The sequence below is a fragment of the Hippocampus guttulatus genome, chromosome 2 (assembly GCF_054856545.1).
Source record: "Hippocampus guttulatus isolate MCC_2025c chromosome 2, RoL_Hgut_1.0, whole genome shotgun sequence".
Taxonomy (NCBI): Eukaryota; Metazoa; Chordata; class Actinopteri; order Syngnathiformes; family Syngnathidae; genus Hippocampus; species Hippocampus guttulatus.
In genome coordinates this window covers 34371928-34393663 of record NC_141262.1, presented here as the reverse complement: position 1 = coordinate 34393663, position 21736 = coordinate 34371928, and the positions used below count along the sequence as shown (strand labels likewise).

General features: G+C 43.1%; 3 protein-coding genes across 4 annotated transcripts; 2 read left to right on the top strand and 1 right to left on the bottom strand.

Moving 5' to 3' along the window:
- The first annotated feature begins 248 nt into the window (after positions 1-248).
- On the top strand, positions 249-951 carry LOC147209817 (gastrotropin-like). 2 transcript variants are annotated; one of them, XM_086105841.1, is made up of 3 exons: positions 249-429; positions 522-772; positions 847-951. In XM_086105841.1, the coding sequence occupies exons 1-3, from the start codon at positions 363-365 to the stop codon at positions 904-906; spliced, it is 378 nt and encodes a 125-aa protein (XP_085961967.1). In that variant the 5' UTR covers positions 249-362; the 3' UTR covers positions 907-951. The 2 variants fall into 2 exon arrangements, with proteins under 2 accessions (XP_085961967.1, XP_085961968.1); XM_086105842.1 differs by having other exon boundaries at positions 522-704; positions 847-941.
- Positions 952-1290: 339 nt separating this feature from the next.
- LOC147209816 (gastrotropin-like) lies at positions 1291-2837 on the bottom strand. The gene is made up of 4 exons (XM_086105840.1): positions 2703-2837; positions 2448-2608; positions 2206-2295; positions 1291-1529 (listed from the first exon to the last, which is right to left on the bottom strand). Exons 1-4 carry the CDS (start codon positions 2767-2769, stop codon positions 1446-1448), a joined length of 402 nt encoding a protein of 133 aa, XP_085961966.1. The 5' UTR covers positions 2770-2837; the 3' UTR covers positions 1291-1445.
- A 1691-nt stretch (positions 2838-4528) lies between these two features.
- On the top strand, positions 4529-21669 carry LOC147209815 (NACHT, LRR and PYD domains-containing protein 1 homolog). The gene is made up of 9 exons (XM_086132236.1): positions 4529-4598; positions 8746-8855; positions 11505-11599; positions 19322-19539; positions 19618-19880; positions 19994-20122; positions 20626-20758; positions 20879-20926; positions 21290-21669. Exons 1-9 carry the CDS (start codon positions 4529-4531, stop codon positions 21601-21603), a joined length of 1380 nt encoding a protein of 459 aa, XP_085988362.1. The 3' UTR covers positions 21604-21669.
- Positions 21670-21736: the final 67 nt, after the last annotated feature.

The window sequence follows — 21736 nt, the reverse complement described above, 5'->3', positions numbered from 1 at the left end:
GCTCACCCTGGACCATGATGAAAACATGACCAACAGAATTGGACGGGTTTCTTTGTAGACACGCTTTATCACATTTTATAACACCGTGGGACAAGTTGACGCTGTGAAATTTAAGGGTGGAAAGAACACAATGTTATCCTGTCATTCAGAATGCAAAGGACTTTGGAAAATACAGAATTTGCTTTGGAAACTGGACAAGTGCCTGCAGACGAGTAGTCGATTTTCATGTATTTGGGTATAGCGGTTAAGGACCAACCCAGTGGTTTGCATCAAGGTACTGAAACACATGAGAGTGGAGTATAAAAACGGGAGCCGTAAACTGGCGGACCGCAGTCAGCGGTGTGCTCGCGTTCGTCTTCATCATGCCTTTCACCGGCAAATATGTGCTGGAGAGCCAGGAGAACTACAAGGAGTTCCTGGAAGCGATTGGTAAGAAATCTGTGATGCTGGCTCCATGAAAACAACAACAACAACAACACAGACACCAAGAAAGTAACGGATTGATGTCATATTGTGTGCAGGGGTGTCAAAGGTGGAAGTTCCCAATGAAGACATGGTGACGGACATCTACCAGGGCGATTACTACAGCATTACCAAGTATATGGGCGGTGACAGTCTGACCCACACATTCATGCTTAACAGGAAGGCGGAACTGGAAGATCTGGACGGCACAACATTCAAGACCACTGTCCGTTTAGAAGGAGGTAAAATCAAGATCGAGTTCCCCAAATATGTTTACACTGCTGAGGTGTCTGGTGACAAACTCACAGAGGTGAGCATGCACGCCGGTTACACTCTGGAATTTTGCTGTGAAGACTGAACTTTATTGGCTGTTCTTTATTCCAGATTAATTCCATTCCGAATGGGATTACCAACAGGATGGTGAGCAAGAGACAAGCAGTGTAATCAAAATCTATTTCAAAAATGTAATTGAAATAACGATTAAAAAAAAAAAAAGAATAATATACCAAGACATGTGTCTGCATCTTTTTTGGTGTACGTGTGTTTTCTCACTGTCGCCATAAATTTCCCTCATTTAATGTTAATCCAGTAGATCTATCTATCTATCTCTATCAAATATATATATATATATATACATACACACACACACGCACACGCACACGCACACGCACACACACACACACAGATAGGCAAACAGACAGACAGATAAATAGATAGATAGCACTTTTTTCATGTTCTTGGAATGTGGATACATTTTTGTAGTGGACTTCAGTACTGTACAAAAAATGTTTTTTTTTTTTTTAAATGGCTCAATGGAAAATCACTGAGTTTAAAATGAGTCAAGTGATACTTTTATTGACTTCAACCCAAATGCTGGCGGTGCAGCCTTGGGTCAGTTGCACTCAAATGTCATTTCAAGTCAACAGATGTTTTGTACCATTCCAGCATTTGCAACAGCAACTTCAATACAGCGTCAGTTCTTTTCAAGCGTGTTGGGTCTTGCAGTTAGACGTCCTCTTGCTCACTCTTGTGAAAGTCACACCCTTCTCTCCCGGAGTGATGCATTTCTAGAACAGGAGCATGTTGAGTGGACAACATTAGTTTAGAATTGGGATAGATTTGGTTAATCCAGGTTACGGTTTTCTTCCTGGGCCTTCAGCGGGGACTTTACTGACTTAATTGTTAATTACTGGCATTGGAATGACCAGAGAAGCTGGAGGAAGAAACGCAAAGCACTGGAGGTGTTCTTTTGCTGCCTTACAACATTCAGACTCAAGCGAAGTATATTTATTTAGAGGCCCACAGTTGATAAAAACTGTATTCCAATCTCTGTAATGTTGTTTCGCAATTCTCGTTCAAGATATCTTTCATTCACCTCAACTCAAGAGATCTTCAATCAACATTTAAATCAGCGAAATGAAGTTGTAAATCTCTATTTACAGGTTTCTACCTGGTGCGGGGGGTGGTAATTATGTGAATTCGTTCCACAGTTTTACAACAGGGCAGAACTCAGTAACAGTCAAACAGCGCTCAGTCACATTTTCAGAAATAGGCACATAATTCCAAATTATTTGGTGGTTTCACTTCATGTTTGATAGGATGGCAAGCACAAGAGAGACCAAATTATTTCTACACAGCAAGACAAAGATGAAAACGTCATTTTTCCATAATATGCCCCCTTTAAGGCTAATCTGGGATTTTAGTATCAATGCTTAAATCTGTGTGATGATCAATAACACTCACCATGACCAATTTATCGTTCACCATCTCAGCTGTGAAGAGGTACTGCGGAAATAATATCGAAATCTTCCCACCATCCATACTGACGGGGGCCTGTAAAGAACCAATAAACCCACTTCTTACACAAAGAACTTTCAATGAATGTTATCAAAACTACAAATGAAAAATGATAGTTTTTTTTCACCCCCACCCCCCTCCTCCCACCCATGCTCACCGCCGACCTGCCGCAAAGGATCTCGACTCACCTTGAATGTGGAGCCTGTCATTGTCAACAGCTCACATTCCTGACCGGTGGTGAATTTATTTGACCAAGTCCAGTTGGGGGTAGTTTGAGTCCACGTGAAGTCATTTCCATCCTGAAGGACTTCTGTCTGGACTTTGCTGTCAGTCTTGGCACTGAGAAGTCCTTTGGCAAAAAAATCCAAATACAGACAGTGAACAAAGTTGACATGTGCGATATTGCAGATATTTGGAGATTGATGGAACGAGAAAACCAATACCAATTACTTTGAGGAAGTCTTCATAGTTTTCTTGACTCTCCAGCTCATAGTTCCCAGTGAAAGACATTATGGTGAATGAAAAGAAAAGGGCGAAGGAAGGACGACAAGAGACAAAACAGGAGTGGCTTTCCACAGACATGCTCGATTCTCGTTGAAACACTCCCGACCATCCCAGCCGCTCGCATACCTCAGGATGTCACTTGCACAGCCAGGAGAAACATAAACAGCGCCTAAAGCCATGTTCCCCGATAAATAAAGAGAATGCATTTATTTTCAGCCATAGTGTATAATGGTGTTGAATCAACGTCGTCAAAATAGATTTTTGATTCAAAAGGTGCTCAGATTGTTTTCAAGTGCAATTTTTTTTAAAATATTAAAAACAAAACAAAACAACCCCCCAGAGTCCAGCAGACTAAGTTTAATCCTTTTTTTCTCAACGGGTCATATTGACCCACAACATGACAGTAGGGCTAAAACAGGTTTTGAACTTTGTTTTGTTATAAAATAATATTAACAATAAAAATAAGTGCAACAACAACAACGATAATAGTTTTCAGAGTCCTTTTATTTTGAAATGCGACATCAGATCTGAATGAGGCTAGTCTGGTTGGATACCATGGCGGCCCGGTAGTCCAGTGGTTAGCACGTCGACTTCACAGTGCAGAGGTACCGGGTTCGATTCCAGCTCCGGCCTCCCTGTGTGGAGTTTGCATGTTCTCCCCGGGCCTGCGTGGGTTTTCTCCGGGTGCTCCGGTTTCCTCCCACATTCCAAAAACATGCATGGCAGGCTGAGTGAACGTTCTAAATTGCCCCTAGGTGTGAATGTGAGCGTGGATGGTTGTTCGTCTCTGTGTGCCCTGCGATTGGCTGGCAACCGATTCAGGGTGTCGCCCGAAGACAGCTGGGATAGGCTCCAGCACCCCCGCGACCCTAGTGAGGATCAAGCGGTTCGGAAAATGGATGGATGGATGGATGGTTGGATACCTGGGGTGCTCTAGTGTCCCCCAGACCTTGTTTGTTTGAGGGATAACTAAAATTCCTTCTTTTAAGATGTTTTAAAAATGGACGAAAAGATCAACATGTTAAGAGTTCAGGTCAACATGTCAGAACTCAGGTCAACATGTCAGTTTTCAGAGGCCTTTTATTTTAAAATGCGATCTGAGCGAGGGTAATCTGGTTGGATGCCTGGAGTGCTGTAGAGTCCCCCCAGACCAGGTCTGGTTGAGGGATACCTAAAATTAATTTTTTAAATAATTTTTGAAATAAGGCGAGGAGGTCAAAATGTCATATTTCGGAGACATTTTATTTTGAAAGGGAAAATCAGATCTTAATGCCAGTACTGTGGTTGGATACCTGGGGTGCCCTAGTGTGTCGACAATCTGTTGTGGTTGAGAATAACGAAGATTCATTTTTTTTAAATGATTTTTTAAAATATCAGGTGAAATTCATGTAGAATTACCATTGATTTTGCTTTCTATCTCCACTTGAGAACGCTTCTTGGCATTGTTCTGAGAGTTCTTATTCTTCCTGGGTGAAATTATCGTTACCCGACAGCCAAGAAATGACTTATTTTATATTTTAATTGATTTCTTTTAATCCAAACCACTGACGCGTATTCATTATTTGAAGCGCTCTTATTTTGAAGGTGGCCAACGCCGCTCGCCGGCGGCAGATTATTGTAATGCACAGTGTGACAATCGCAGGACGGCTCACTTGACTTCAATTTTGCGAGTGGAGGCTGGCTTGACCGCTGTAACAAACGAGCCCGGCGGTCTCAAACTTCCCGAGGAAACGGCGACTCGACTTCAGGACTTTTGTGAGAAAGGATGGCTGCAAGTCCACTTGAAGTAACGGAAATGCTGTCAGAATTGACAAGCACTGACTTGCAGAAGCTGGGTAAGCAACTGGTGAACCGAGGGGCGTTGAAGTAGGACGTGAAGCACCACGGAGGAGTTGTTGACTGTCTTGACTTTCTCTCTGGGCAAGGATAAAGTTCACAACCTTATAAATACGCTCGAGGAGATTGGTTGCATGGGGGTAACTACTGTTTTCGACATGTTTATTTCCGATTGAATAACTCCTAACCAGCAGCAAACTGCAAAAAGTGCAACAGGAGAAGGGGGAGAGGAGGGGGTGTCATAAAATTTGCTTTCACTTTCGACTGTGGAGACAGTAAAAGAACACATCAGGCCTTTGCAATTTCACAGATTTTGTGTAATTACAGTGGTACCTCTACTTACAAAATGAATATGTTCTAGATATCTTAAGTAGAATATTTTGGAAGAAGAGACGTTTTCCATGTATACATAAATGTTTTATAAAGCATTTAATGCATCAAAATATGTAACAAATTCATGTTACAATTTGATTGTTGCACAATAAATGAGAGCTGTGCATAACGTAAGAAACAAAGAATAAAGAATAAAAATGATGGTCATTTAACTTTTAACTGCGTTCTCATCATTTTTTGCCCTCTTTAGTTCATGTTATCTCTCAGAAGTGGTTTTTGTAACTTGAAAATTTCGTATGAAGAGACGCTCGTAAGAAATAGAGGTACCGCTGTATAATACAGTCCAGAATGTTTTTTTGGCCCTCTTACACACACACACACACACACACACACACACACACACACACACACGCACACACAGGCACATTCATATACAGTATACATATATATGTATAAGTGTGTGTGTGTGTGTGTGTGTGTGTGTGTATCAGAGATGGAAGTGGACTTTCATGAAAATATTTAGAGATTTGTATTCGAAATCGCTGAGATATGGCGAGCCCATGAGAATGCGAGGCTAGGGGTGGTAATTAAATAGGACTCACCCCACATTTCAAAACAAAACTGATTTCTGAAGTTAACAAGGCAACCCCCTTTATGAATGCTTGATGAGAGTTTAAACCATTCAACCAAAAATAAACAACTCGATGTCCCTATGTGGCTTTGCAAAGGTGGTTGTGTCCACTCCCGTGATCTTGGATTACAGTTAATGGAAAACTCAAAGAACAGCATCCACTGCATCATGTCAAACTAAGTATGGTCATGCTTTCTCAAATCGATTCTGATGGTGTTTCCAGCGCATCTTTCATTGACATGAAATGCGACATCAAGTGCTTCACAAAAGGCCGATAACCTGCATTGTCAATGAAGGTGACAGTAAAAGATTGATAACCCTCTCGCACCGTTGTGTTGATACACTGGCACGCAAGCGCACTTGCACAGAAACACCAGCGCAAACACAAAGTCTTGTCATTGTCGAAAGGAAATCTGTTTGAGAAGTCTTCAATGAGAGTCAATCAGTTTGACTTCATTATTGCTTGAGATATTTGCTTTGAAGTGCTCATTCGAACGTATTTTTCAGAAAATTACACGGTTGATGGCCACTTGTCACATTGCTATATGCTGTAATGTTTGTAACTTTCCATCATTTTCTTTTCTGAAATTGTCACAAATGTATTCCTAAATGTTTTTAACTTAATCTAATGAGCAGTTGGTAATGACCCTTAATTCTCCCCTTCAAAGCTATCTGATCTGATCTCATCTCGCGCCCCTCCCCACCCCTCCCGCATGTAGAGCTAAGATCTGTCCTAAAAAATCGAGCCCGGCCCGAGGGTATTTAAGCCCTACCTGGCCCGAGCCCGATCACTTAGCTTGATTTGCAGGCCTGAGTCCAAAGCAAACCCGACATTTCATATTTTATTTGTGAGGACTCGGGAGCAGGAGGGGTGATTTCTGATAACAAAGCCTGTCTTTTGTAACAAAATCTAAGTTAAACAAGACTGTATAAACATTTACATCTTTTATATTTCTGTTTCTGAAGAGGTTACATGAACCATACCTGTCAACTCATACGGTTTAGCCATAGTTCATACGGATTTTGTGGTGAATCTTACGTATATGGCCGTATCGCACAAATCATACGGATTCTGAAAATTTCCGTTTTTTGTTTTTTTTCCCCCTAACAGGTAGTTCCGTTTGCTTTTGCCCAGAATGGTGCTAGTCTACTCGAATGCTTTCATTTCCAAAGTAAATATGAATGGATGCTGTAACTTCGAGCCGATGGGTCAGCATTTGGAGTTGGTGAAAAAAGTAACGCAGGAATACAACTCTGAACACAGTAATGCCACTAAGTAGAATGATGATTAGACATTAACCAGACATTGTATTATGGAGATCTACAATAAATATCACTGAAAATTTCGTGGGTTTTTTTTCTGCCGTTATTTTGACATATATTCATCACGTTTTCGCTGAAAAAAACTCAGCGTGATTGTTATTTAAGTGACCCCTTAATTTATTTGGCTTCATGATGTCCACTGCCAACATTTTTAGACACAGTAGGTACACCGGCCTTTCCTCGTCTCCCACCGTAGTCACAGCGAAACCAAGCGCTACATACGCTTCTTCATATTTCCTCGTCTTAGCTTTCGGGAGCCTCCTCCACTATTTCAGAAGCACTGTTTGACTTGGATCATAAAGGTACAGTATATGAAGCCAGTATTAAAAGAACATCTGTAAATTTGTAACTGCATCTTTTTAGAGGCTGGTACAAGCGGCACCAGTGCTACCAGTGCTCCCAGTGGTACCAGCGGGACCAGCGGCACCAGCTGCACCAGTGGCTGTATGTCTTGTTCCAATTTTTCCATGACTTTCGCTGAGCTACCATTGAAATGACCTACTATTTGACATTATCATGGAGAATGAAGTTGAGCTCCTCCTACTACACATTTTGTGCCAGCAAGTAAAGTCAAACCTCAGTTTTCGAACGTCTCGGTTCTCAACCAATTCGGTTTTCGACCAAAAACTTTGATTTTTTTATGCCTCGGATGACGAACAAATTTCGGTTCTCAAACGAACTGAGCGCACTTGAATGCCCCATTTGACTCCTCTCGCCTTCCTTACACGAGGAAGTGACGCTTCCTCGGGTAGACGAGGAAGTGACGCTTCCTCGTGTTGCTTTCCATTGTGAGCAGACGTGTACAGTCAACATTCTTATTTTAAAAAGAGCGTGGTTTCGGTTTTCGAACAATTTCGGTTGTCGAACAGCCTTCTGGAACGGATTATGGACGAAAACCGAGGTTTGACTGTAGTTTGAAAATAATTTTTTGCCACGAGAAGCATCAAATTCAAAATTGAAGTCTGTGTTTTTGGATACTGAGAGTACTTTCCTTAAAAGTAATTAAATATCTGCTGAATAGAAAAAACTGGAGCTCTTTGTGTCTCACAGCTGCAACATATCATCCTCATTTATGATGTGTCCTTTTCACGTGTGACATGTTTATTACATCCAGTTATGTGAACAAATCTTTACCCAGTTCCTTAGTTTCTCACTGGGTAGTCATCACACCTAAATGTTTTGGGATCATCAAGCCAATTTGGATATGTCAAAAAGAAAACTCAAGTCATCACAAAATATTTTCTAAATACTGATTTGAGTTTTTTAAATCCACTTTATTACAACCACAACCCCCGTATCATGTCCTTCTCAAATAATGCCACAATACAAAAAAAAAAAAAAAATTCAAGAACAAACGAGAGTGATGGCAATCAGTCATTTTGGAAAAGGCTCCAAAGCTATTTCCAGGTCCTGGATGCTGGCAATCCATGCTGAGCCCATATCCACAGATGGGAAACATGGGAAACATTTATTAACCATCCTAGGAGTGGTCGCCCAACAAAATTGCCTCTAGGAATGTAATGTCAACTCATTCAGGCGGTCACAAAAAAGTACAAGAGGTAGCAATGACAGGAACATATTTTAAAACAAACGCATATCTCACATATCACGTGAAGCATTTACAGCTCTGAGGTAATAAAGCCAAGACAAACTCTTACTGCTACGTTGAACACAAACACTATGACATAATAAACTGGGATGTTTCTTTTCTCCTCCTTTCCACAGCATGCCGCCTTATTGATAAATACAAAGATATTTCAACCCATATGGTTGAAAATGTTGACATGATAATAAATGATCTCAATATGAGGGGAGTTGCTGTAAGTGATGAGATCAAAGCCATCCACAGCCCCCGTGAGAAAATGTCGAAAGTCATCGATCATCTGAAATCTGTAGAACACAAACGGATCTTCTCCAGCATCCTACAGGAGCGGAAGCAAACGACAAAATCGAGATCTTTCCGAAAAAAGTAAGTCTGTAATCCAGCGAAGGGATAAAGTTTTGGATGTGACTTTGGAGGCTTTCAGTCAAATTCAAATTCAAATGTACCGGTACATATTTTTGTGGGGTTTTATTTTTGCATTTTTGCTTTTGACTGAATGCATTGGGATTCGGCATCTAAAGTTCAATATGACACAAGAGAGCATAATTTGAGCTTTTATACTTTCAGGTATTTACATCATAATTTGATCAACACCAAACACTCAAACGCAATTTAGCAGATTCCACTCTTTGTTTGCATCCCCACATTTTTCATGCAAGCAAAGAAAAAAAATAAAAATGAAACATGTGAATGCCATGTAAGTGTCCAAATGTGTCCTATTACAATGATTCTTCAATTAAAAACGCTGAAAGTCGATACTCTGTTTGAAGTTTGGGTCTGTGAAGTTAGTGTATGGGAAAATCTGTGTATGCGTTGGAAAAACAAGCCCCTCTGAAGCTGAGAAGAGGTGGTAACTCAAGCGGTACCATTATAAGAACTTGGTCCGTAGCCAGTACTGTACAACCATTTGGAATTTGTTCAAGAGGACCGATACCAATAGTTTACTAAGTAATAACTGTTGAATGGAAGATCAAGGAAAAATGCAGCAGCCGATTAAATAAACTCTGTAGGCCCCAAAACAGTGATGGGTCCACATGAAGCCTCATGAAGCGTGTTGACACAATGACACACTGTGTTGATACTGTGTCGCTGACCACTGACACCTGCTGGACTTTCAAAATCCCTGCAGGCAACCCACTTGACAGACAGAATTGACTGATTTGATGATAAAGTGTATACAATATCATTCACATCTATGCAATCATTTTGTATTATTCAATATGTTTGAATAATGTGAAAATTATGTAAATGAGTAAATTGTGAAGACAATGCTTGTGAGCTTTGTCTTCACAAATTTTTATTCAGAAAAATAAGTTGCTCCATTGTTTTGAATTTCAGTCTGTTACGTTTCACACACGAGGACAATTCTTTAATTACTACAGTAGTACCAGTAAATCCGTCCTTGATGCTGTTTAGCTCTTGACGAAGATTCGGAAGGACTGGCCTGGCAAAGGGTCAACCGCTGTAAATATTAGAACACTCGCCCCAACATTTGGGGTTTTATGAACATGATGGCTTCCACCACAGAGGCACCGACTACAGCTTGTCAGGTTCAGACAGAACCGAATCATTTTCTGAATTCCAATAACACAGACTCCGACAAAGTGTGACAACAAAAATATTGATGAAAGAAAATCGCACCGACAAAGTAAAAACTGACATCGCTGGTCACAAGGAGCCAGGAAGAATAATGCATGAAACAAAAAGCGCTTGCAAAGGCAAGGCTCAATAGAACATCGAAAATACACAAACCAATGATCTAAAATCCAATGACATTAAAACAATGATCAAGAGCAATAATAAAACAACAAAAATACTTACAAACAAGGATCTATGAACAAATGAGAGCTACTTTGAAGTGTCACTTGTCTAGAACAGGGGCTGGGGACCTTTTTAACTAAGAGAGCCAAGAAAGAAAAATATTTGGAAATGTATTTCAGTAACAGCCATATTTATGTTTTAAAATTGAATTCAACACAATGTCACTGTAATAAGCCTCTGAATTTATTCCTTCAAATAATTTTGTTATAAGACTCACCATTAATGAGAAAGGTTTTCCGTTCCTCATTATTGCTAAAGATCCAGCAAAGATTGTGGAATTATAGTCACCTTGCCGGGCCCATAAGCGGAGTTGCTGCTGGCTAGCTTGCACTCTGTTCAGTAGCTAGCACGCTTTCTTTCTGCTGTCTCCCGCAGGGTATTTTGATGCGAAGGTAGCATGGCGCGTGTCAAAGTGCCGCTTTACATTCAACTGTCTAACTGATGCAATTTTGACACATGAAAATTAGACACACCGCAGAAGCTGTTCTCTCCATAAAGGCGAATTCTTCTGTCCTTTCGCCCTGAAGTGTACCACACTCATCATCTTTTCACCATCTGTTTTGTCAAGGGGTTAGCTTTGAGCTAGTGACTGAGCAGACTGATTCAAAAGGGGGTGCTTACTGATTTAGTCAGCAACGGCCAACATAAACCAGGATCATCCAATTAAAATTGCTCCTGCCGCCAACTGCAGCCCTGAACAGGACATGAGCAGTGAAAAATCGATGGATGGATTAAACAAGTGAGAATATTTTGTTGCAATCATCAAAAGAGCCACTCCTGGCTCGTGAGCCACAGGTTCCCGACCCCTGGTCTAGAAAATAACACTTGAAGAACAATAGCGAGTAAGGTCAATAAATAGACAATGACCACACAGCTTGTCTATTCTTAAGTACTTGGCAAGGCTTGATTGTTTTATATTTGTTTACTTATTTATACACGTAATACGTGACCCCTTTCAGGTCCAAATCATCATCGGTGAGAGTCTACAAAAGAAAACACTTTGCAGTTGTCACATTAAGTACATCCTTTACAAAATGTTGATTGTCTTCCTCTATTCAACTTCTTGAAGTGATCCCAAAATGAAGAATCAAATAATATTTTAATTCCATGAAATTCAATGAAAATGGGTGAAGTGGAAGGAGATAATTCCCAATCACTGTAACTTTTCATTGCCTGTTTTGTCCCTTTAACCAGGAGAAGTGGTTCACTGAAACAGCAACAGTTGCCGAGGATGAATGGATTCATCGTGAACCTGAAGTGAGCCGTGATGATGGGGGCACCTGGTACAGGTGAAACACATTTTCACGACACTCATTGGGTGCAATCAGAAAACTAATACCTACGGTGTTGAGAAACGGAATTGATTGCTTCTGAATGGTGGTAACAGAATGATCGGAAGAGAAATGTTCGAAGAAGGAAAGAAACAGATCATAATCCAAAACATTTCCGCATGATAGGTTGGGATATGAAGGACACTTTTGAAATCGACACTGTTGGACTTAACTGTCGGTTTATTGAATGTTCAACTTTGTTGGCGATCAATGCTCTCATTTTTATTCTAACAGCGAAAATATTCAGCATCTCTATGTGCTGTAGATGTCATCATTTGTTTTTCCTTTTTTGTTATCATTAGTTTGTATTTCATGTTGACTTTAGTCTTCCAAATTTGGCGCGCTTGAAGTAGATTTCATAGCGGGTTTCTTGTTGGCTAGTTTTTCGTTCTTCGAAAAGGATTTGTGTTGCTTTTGGTTCTGTCTATTGGACACCCTGTCATCGGTAAAACAGCAGCACTTTGGTGTTCTCTCCGTAAAAATGTTTCACAACGCTCTGGCACCGATTATCAATTTTTTAGGCTCGGTAGATGACTGCTTCTTTTGATGGAGTGTTTCCATCAGGGGGACAGAAATGGAGCAAATCTTTTTTGCTATTTTTTTTTCCTTGGACGTCCTCTGCAAAGTTTGTGTTTGCTGCTGCTTTTTCTTACAGCTATTGTCCGTGGCTGTTTTCTCCTTGGGGTTCAAGAGATATTCAGCTCAGACCAATCAGATTCCCCATTCATTTATGCAAGCTTGGCTCCACTGTCTCACGTCTATCGACTTTGCTCCCAGACTATTTCAGGGAATGCCACCAGATAGCAAAGACATTTGGCCCACATTTGGCATGAAGCTGACACAGGTGGCATTGCGTTGGCACTGGCATAAGGCATGTGGGCCGAACATGGCCCAGGAGTGGCAAAAGAGGCACTGGCTTGACTCTGGCGAACAAGATGTGGCCCAGTCGTTGAGTGAAGTATGTGGCCCAGAAATAAATGCACAACCCTGGGCCATATATGGACAGCCAGTATTGTGCTACCCTTAAATGCAGTTTCAGATTTTTTTTTCTACACACAGCCTTGTTTTACATCGCAGACGTATGCGGAATTCTATTCGCACACACTCAGGCTTGTGCACGCTCGCTTGTGCGCACACACAAATTAAACGTGGTCAAGTAAAATTATGTTGAAGTCGACTGATGTCAGCGAAAGAAGGTACAAGTATTGAATTTTAGGGTTTTTTTCCTCTTATGTACTTTATTATACAACAGTCATGTATTGCTGCACTCCGACACAGTAGGTGGTGATGCACCGCGAATGTTAGCTGCCACCCGCCAATTAAGAAGAAGAAAAAGAAGAAGCAAGAAGAATACCGCTCACAGTTAACGACGACGCTCTTTGACCATAGTTGCCCATGCACGGTCCGGTGAGACATCCAGAAAAGACGTGGTGAGTAAATGCATTTATTTTATGCTTAGGTTAATGTTTGTCTTTTGTGACAGTACACTGGCAGTTACAAAACGAAGACAATGCTGTCTAGAGTTTAGCCTGAATTTTGAAGAACGCGAAAATGATGATTAGCATTACCCCGAAATGGGGGGAAATTATGTGCTGCAAGCACAGATATGACTTCTTTATGGTGGCATAGGGAAAGGTTGGCGAGACAGAGATGGTAAGGATATGCAGCAGGTTCGGGTGATTAAGGATAGAGATGGAAATGTATTGACTGGTGCCATTAGTGGGATGGGAAGATGGAAAGAGCACTTTGAAGAGTTGATGAATGAGGAAAATGAGAAAGAACAAACAGGTGACTGTTGTGGACCGGGAAGTATCAAAGATGAGCAAGGATGAAGTGAGCAAGGCATTGAAGAGGATGAAGAGCGGAAAGGCACTTGGACCTGATGATTTACCTCGCGTGGTGGGATGCCTCCGAGTGGCGTGAGGGGGGGGAGGGGGGACGCCGGGGCTCTTGGCCCCCAGACGGCGGGGAAGAATGTAGGGTCTCACCGGATGGTGAGGCGCAAAGCGCTCGCCCCGCCGGAATGGAGGGGAGTGGGAGTAGCCGCCCCACAACCCTCCTTAAACAATAATCAGGCGAGGACACTTCCGGGGTCCGCACTGGGTGTGAACCTCGCGTGGCATATGCGAGAGTCATACCGGCTGTGGGACCTGGGATGGTGGGCAAGTCCCTGATGGGGGGCCGATTGCCCAGGAGGAGGAGGAGGACCTGATGATTTACCAATGGAGGTATGGAAGTGTCTAGGCGAGATGGCAGTGGCGTTTCTGACTTGGTTTTTCAACAAGATCTTAGACAGTGAGAAGATGCCTGAGGAATGGAGGAGAAGTGTGCTAGTGCCCATTTTTAAGAACAAGAGAGATGTGCAGAGTTGTAGTAACTACAGTGGAATAAAGTCGATGAGCCATACAATGAAACTATGGGAAAGAGTAGTTGAAGCTAGACTAAGAGCAGAAGTGAGCATTTGTGAGCAGCAGTATGTTTTCATACCAAAAAAAGAGTACGACAGATGCAGTATTTGCTTTAAGGATGTTGATAGAGAAGTACAGAGAAGGTCAGATGGAACTTCATTGTGGCTTTGTAGATCTGGACAAAGAGTACGACAGGGTGCCCAGAGAAGAACTGTAGTCTTGTATGGAGAAGTCTGGGGTGACAGAGAAGTACGTTAGAGCGGTGCAGGACGTGTATGATGACTGTAAGACAGTGGTGAGGTGTGCTGCCGGTGTGACGGAGGAATTCAAGGTGGAGGTGGGACTTCACCAGGGGTCAGCTCTGAGCCCCTTTTTATTCGCTATGGTGATGGACAGGCTGACAGACGAGGTTAGACAGGAATCTCCATGGACTATGATGTTTGTAGATGACATTGTGATCTCGAGTGAGAGCAGGGAACAGGTGGAGGAAAATCTAGAGAGGTGAAGGTTTGCCATGGAAAGGAGAGGAATGAAGGTCAGTTGCAGCAAGACAGGGGAGTACATGTGTGTGAATGAGAGGGACTCAAGTACAAGGATGAGATTACATGGAGAAGAGACAAAGAAGCTGGAGGATTTTAAGTACTTGGGGTCAGCTGTCCAGAGTAATGGAGAGTGTGGAAAAGAGGTGGAGAAGCGTGTATAGGCAGGCTGAAACGGCTGGAGAAAAGTGTCAGGTGTGATGTGCAATAGAAGAGTTTCAGCCAAGATGAAAGGAAAGGTGTATAAAACCGTGGTGACAGCCATGCTGTTTGGACTGGAGACAGTGCCACTGAAGAAAAGACAGGAGGCAGAGCTAGAGGGAGCAGAAATGAAGATGTTGAGGTTCTGTTTGGGAGTGACCAGGTTGGATAGGATCAGGAATAAGTACATCAAAGGGACAACTCATGTTCGAGGTTTTGGAGAGAAAGTCAGAGAGACCAGAATGAGATGGTTTGGACATGTCCAGAGGAGAGAGAGTGAATATATTGGGAGAAGGATGCTGAGTCTTGAACTGCCAGGCAGGGGGCCGAGAGGAAGACCAAAAAGAAGGTTTATGGATGCAGTGAAAGAGGACATGAAGGTAGCTGGTGTGAGAGAAGAGGATGCACAAAACAGAGTTAGATGGAGGCAACTGATTCGCTGTGGCGACCTCTGAAGGGAAAAGCTGAAAGGAAAAGAAGAAGATGTTGGCATTGGGAAATATTAAAAATTTAGTGTGCTACACCTTAATGGTTATTTACATGTATTCTTTCCTAAAATTGTCACTTGCTGTATCGAAATCAAGATACTGAAGCGCGCACATTTTGAAATAAAGCGCAACGTCACAGGCGGGTAGGTTCTGAACCTGCTGCGTCACAGTTTCCTTGTGCATATGAGTTGAGTGAAAATGTAGGTGATTTTACAGTCAGAGGTGTTGCCAGGGATTTTGGGCAAGATAACAAAAATAAACCTTTCTTCACTGAAATACAATGGAATTCATTTTGATTCCGTTTGCTGTGATACGAACCGGATTCTTCATACTTGGCCATGAAGTTAATTGAGAAAAATTATTACCTGACTTAAAAAAAAAATCTGACGTTGAAATGAAGTTTTGTATTTGTAAGACTGAATATGAAAATAAACAGAATGTAATTTCCAGTGAGGATCAAATACAGTTTCAAAGACAAAAACATCTATCCATCCATCCATCCATTTTCCGCCGCTTATCCGGGGTCAGGTTGTGGGGGCAGCAACTTTCGTAGGGAAACCCAGACTTCCCTCTCCCAGCCACTTCTTCGAGCTCTTCCTGGCGGATCCCGAGGCGTTCCCAGACATGCTGGTTGACAGAGTCTCTCCAACGTGTCCTGGGTCGTCTCCTGCCAGTGGGACATGCCCTGAACACCTCACCAGGTAGAAGTCCTGGAGGCATCCTAATCAGATGCCCGAGCCACCTCATCTGGCTCCTCTCGATGTGGAGGAGAAGCGGCTATACTCTGAGCCCCTCCCGGATGACCGAGCTTCTCACCTTATCTCTAAGGGAGAGCCCAGACACCCTACGGAGAAAGCTAATTTCAGCCGCTTGTATCCGGAATCTCGTTCTTTCGGTCACGACCCATAGCTCGTGACCATAGATGAGGGTTGGGACGTAGATCGACCGGTAAATTGAGAGCTTCGCCCTTTGGCTCAGCTACTTTACCACGACAGACCGATACAAAGTCCGCATCACAGCAGACGCTGCACCGATCCGCCTGTCGATCTCTCGCTCCCTCCTGCCCTCATTCATGAACAAGACCCCAAGATACTTAAACTCCTCCACTTGGGGCAAGATCTCCTCCTCGACCCGGAGAGGGCACTCCCCCTTTTCCGACTGAGGAAAATTGTTTCAGATTTGGAGGTGCTGATCTTTATCCCAACCGCTTCACACTCGGCTGCAGAACGCTCCAGTGAGAGTTGGAGAGCCCTGCTTGAAGGAGCCAACAGTACCACATCATCTGCAAAAAGCAGAGATGCAATACTGAGGTCACCAAAACGGACCCCCTCAACGCTTCGGCTGCACCTTGAAATTCTCTCCATAAAGGTGATAAACAGAATCGGCGACAAAGGGCAACCTTGGTGGAGTCCATCCCTCACTGGAAACGATTCCGACTTACTGCCGGCAATGCAAAACAAACTCTGACATCGGCAGTATAGGGACCGAACAGCCCGTATCAAGGGGTTCGGTACCCCATACTCCCGAAGCACCCCCCACAGAACTCCCTGAGGGACACGGACGGTCAAACGCCTTCTCCAAGTCCACAAAGCACATGTAGACTGGTTGGGCGAGTTTCCACGTACCCTCAAGGACCCTGCTAAGGGTGTTGAGCTGGGCCACAGTGCTCCTCCTCAATCCGAGGCTCGACTTCCCGACGGACCCTCCTCTCCAGCACCCCTGAATAGACCTTACCAGGGAGGCTGAGGAGTATGATCACTCTGTAGTTGGAACACACCCTCCAATCCCTCTTTTTAAAAAGAGGGACCACCACCCCGGTCTGCCAATCCAGAGGCACTTTCCCCGATGACCACGCGATGTTGCAGAGGCGTATCAACCAGGACAGCCCCACAACATCCAGAGCCTTGAGAAACTCCGGGCGGATCTTATCCACCCCTGGGGCCTTGCCACTGAGGAGCTTTTTAACTACATCGGCGACTTCAGCCACAGGGATAGGAGAGACCACCACAGAGTCCTCAGACTCTGTTTCCTCTAAGGAAGGCATGTTGGTGTGGTTGAGGAGGTTTTCGAAGTACTCCGCCCACCGGCTCACCACGTTCCGAGTTGAAGTCAGCAACGCCCCATCCCCACTGTACACAGTGTTAGCACTGCTTCCCCCTCCTGATACGTCGGATGGCGAACCAGAATTTCCTCAAAGCCGTCCGGAAGTCGGCCTCCATGGCCTCACCGAACTCTTCCCACGTCTGAGTTTTTGCCTCGGTGACCACCGAATCTGCTTTCCGCTTGGCCAGTCGATACCCGTCAGCTGCCTCTGGGGTCCCACAGGCCATAAAGGCCCGATAGGACTCCTTCTTCAGCTTGACGGCATCCCTTCCTGCTGGTGTCCACCAGCGTGTACGGGGGTTGCCGCCACGACAGGCACCAACCACCATACGGCCGTAACTCAGATTGGCCGTCTCAACAATAGAGGCACGTAACATGGTCCATTCGGACTCAATGTACCCCGCATGGGAAAAGCTCTGCCGGAGGTGGGAGTTGAAACTCTTTCTGACAGGGGATTCCGCCAGACGCTCCTAACAAACCCTCACAATACATTTGGGTCTGCCAGGTCGGACCGGCATCTTGCCCCACCGTTGGAGCCTACTCACCACCAGGTGGGGATCAGTTGACAGCTCCGCACCGATCTTCATCCGAGTGTACAAAAAAAAAAAAAAATTGATTATTTTCAAATTCAAATTGTACAATTCAGATTCAGTTATTCAATATGATTCAGAGTAAAATATACAAATCCATCCATTATCCGAGCCACTTAACTTCAATTTATGTAATTCAAATTCGGTATAAACTATTTAAAAATTATCCACATTTAGTTTTTGGTGGCAAATATTCCACCCCACAGTGTCACACCTATTTAAAGAAACTTCAAGGGTTATTTTTACTGACCATTCATTGGTAATGACATGTACAAATGTTTGTTTTCCCAACACACTGTCCATCCTTGTTTTCTTACAGTTCTTACAGCCGCTGTGAGACCTAACCGCCTAACATCTGGGGCCACAGACAAGGAAATCGATGTCACAATCAAAAGATGTCTACATTTAGCTCCTGAGAGGGGTAGGGATGGAAGGAGAGCATGAGAAGAAAAGAGGGCATGGCGAGCACAGCAATTTGATGGATGGAAAAATGCTGTTCAAGAGCAAGCTGCATCCCAGCTTGGACTCCGTGTTCACTGTTAAATAAAGAAAAATGCAGTTTTCCAGTGTATGTGCAGTTATATGTAAGGTTCACAAATTATGACAATAAACATATTTTTATAACTGTCGTTTTTGAGGCTTTTTTAAAAAAAAATGTGGGTCAAATATGGCTCATTAATGAAGTGGCTTAGTTAAGGCTGAATTAAGGCTGATATCAGGAGCCTGTTCTGGCCCAGCGTGGGCCGGAGTAGGGCCAGATATGGCTCTACAATTTGGTTCAGATATGGACCTTATGTGGCTCACATTTTGGATGCCAACAGTCTCACAGATATAAGTTTGCTTGGTGTTGCTTCTGGTTTCGTGAGAAGAAAAGCTGGTCAGTAGAAAAATGCAAGCGAGAGCAAGCAGCAAAAGTGTCTGTCTGAGAACAGGAAGCGAGATTAAGATTTAGCTGAAACGTGGTTGGAGTCGCGGAGGAGCCATATCAAATGTGTCAACTCCAGGCAAGCGCCGGACAACTGCTACCTGGTGACTTCGCATTTACGCGACATACAGTGAGGGAATCGCAACTGTTTTAATGGTTTTAAACTTCCTCGTTCCATACAGTATTGCCAAAGTAAACACATTTAAAATAAGCTCTGAAATCTTATGCATAAAATTAATTGTCAGGCGAAAACAAAGGACAGTTTACCCGTCAATAAAGTTATCTTTAGTTTGTATTGTAATTGTAAAAAGTAATTCAGCTTGTTGTTATTGTTGTTTTTAAACAGTTTTTTTTTGGTTTTAATTAGCATTTTTTTTTCAATTCGTATTCATTTTCATTAATCGCAATAATTTGGTGTCCCACCAGCTTCTGCTGTGTACCAGGTAAATTTGAGTGCCGTGTCTCGGGCCTGCGCTGGATTTGTAAGAATTTGCTTCTGAGCTTTAAGTACCGCTTTGGCAAGTGGTGGGAGCACGATAAAAATTTGGAGGCCCTGCAGTACATGCCTGCAGGCCCCTTATTGGACATCACGGTGACTGATGGGCAGTTTGATCAGGTCTATCTGCCACACTGGATCTGCACGGGTAAGTGAGGATTACTGCAGTGAAAAGACTTCGTCTGGTCGTGTGCAAATTAACAATGGTGCATTTTCTCTTGTGCAGCTGCTGATCCGACAATTTGGGAGAAGTTTGCAGTTCTGCATTCACATATTGATGGAGTTAATTTTGAAAAGGTTTCCGAGGTCACGCCATCCCATGTCAGGCTACCACACCCAGTTTTCTCTCCAAGAGGAGTGCTCATCTGGTTCAAGCGCCGGGCTGGCTTTCCCGTGTCTCTGAAGTGCAAAGTGTTCATCTACAAGACCAAGAAAGCATTCCTGACGCTGCATGTTTATCTGATCCCGAGCGACCCTGCTCTTGAAGAAGTAATTATCTCTTTTCATGGCACATGTGTGATTGCTGCAGTCAATACTCTTTTTTATTTCACTTTTGCCGCTGATTAGGTGTCTTTGTGACTGTATGTGCTTCTCCATCACAGGAACTACACAAGAACGCAAAAGAGAAAGGCTACAAAAGGATTGAGAAGCCCTACCCCCTGGGTGCCTTGAACATGAATGACCAATTCAACCTGAAAACTGATGTGGAAGGTGCAGCAATACGCCCAAAGGTATGGCCGAACTGCCTTTGACAGGAGCTCAACGCAATTGTACTCATCGGGCGGCTTCAAAATGTCTACTCCACAAGGTCGACACCATCTACTGTACCACGCTGCAGCCCGCTTTATTCACCGGTGCTCCTTTTAACACCCACTACTGTGAACAGTACTCCCTGTATTTTGGCCCTCTCTTGACTTGCAGAGACAAATTGACTGCTCCACGTTTACCTGAAACACACGAAGAAGGGATGGACAGACTCTTGAACAAGAAGCCACTATCGCTTTGTACTCTGCTCACATTATGTAACCTCCCCATGCCCAACATCGACAGTGCTTATCATTGACCTTGTAAATGAGAATCTGGTCCGCCAGGTGAAATTAAGCTTAAATAAAGAAAGCAAATTGTGCTCGGACCTGAAATGGTCAACAGTGCTGATATTTTCACTTGACTTGAACGGTGGTTGGGTTTTTTGTTTTGTTTTTTTACTTGGAATTCTTTGGGATTTCTCTCATAGGATTTTCAGCTCCCATATGAAAGTTGGGACCCGAATTACATTGAGGTGTTCATCCAACAACCAGGGAATGAATTCACCCTCACACTTGAAAATGCAGCTGGTGGAACAGTGTGGAGCTGTGAGATTCGACAATGTGTGTGTTGATAAGTATTCTTCTTCTTCTTATGATATATTTTTTAGACATTTGGCGTGTTTGTCTACATTACCGGCACATTATTTTGGTCGTGGATAATCTGCTTTTTTTCCCCCCCAGTTGACTACTCAGGTCAGAGACCCTTCATGGATGCCGTGGTGGAATATGGTGACCATCTTTTTGTTTTCTTTTTTGCATTGATTTGACTGCAAATACTCATTAAAATAAAATATTGCTACCGTAAAATGTGAGACACGTGTGGACACAAGACGGAGCTAATTGTTTTGTTACAAACGAGTTATACATGTCACACCAAAGAGGGAAAAATGCATCGTCAGAACAAAGTCAGAATTTTACATGAAATCGTGTTCTTCTGTGAGTTTGCTCAATGATAGTTTTATCCACACAGATATTCCAAAATCTTCGGAAATGTGACAGAAATGTGACAGAAGAGACGTTCATTCATAAATGAAAGTTTAACTGCCATACAAACAAAAGCATAATGAGGGTTCCATTGTTTTCTTCTTCCAGATGATGAGCTTTTGCGAGTGAGATCCAGATTTGTGGAGCGGGTCAGTGAAGAAGTTATTAATCAGTTGTTGGATGACCTTTCGGGCACAAGCCTGAATGACGGTGAGAGAGAAGCAATAATAGAGGGGAACGTGACCCGAGCGGACAGAGCACGTGCACTGGTCGATTTGATCGGGAAGAAAGGATCCGACGCTTCTGCGAGGATGATCTTTTACCTTTTGCGCAGAGACCGTACACTTCACGCCCAGCTGAGGTTGCCCTTTGTCCTATCCTTTCCAAGCGGCGAAGAAGCCCCGAGGTTTTTAGATATCTAGAAACGAGAGATGACTTTTTTTTAAATCACATTTGTTATGCTGTTGAATTAAAATGTTTGAAAAAAAATGAAGAAAATTGTGTTGCTTAAATGTTTAATGACTCCATCATTATATTTGTTGTCAGCTCCATCAT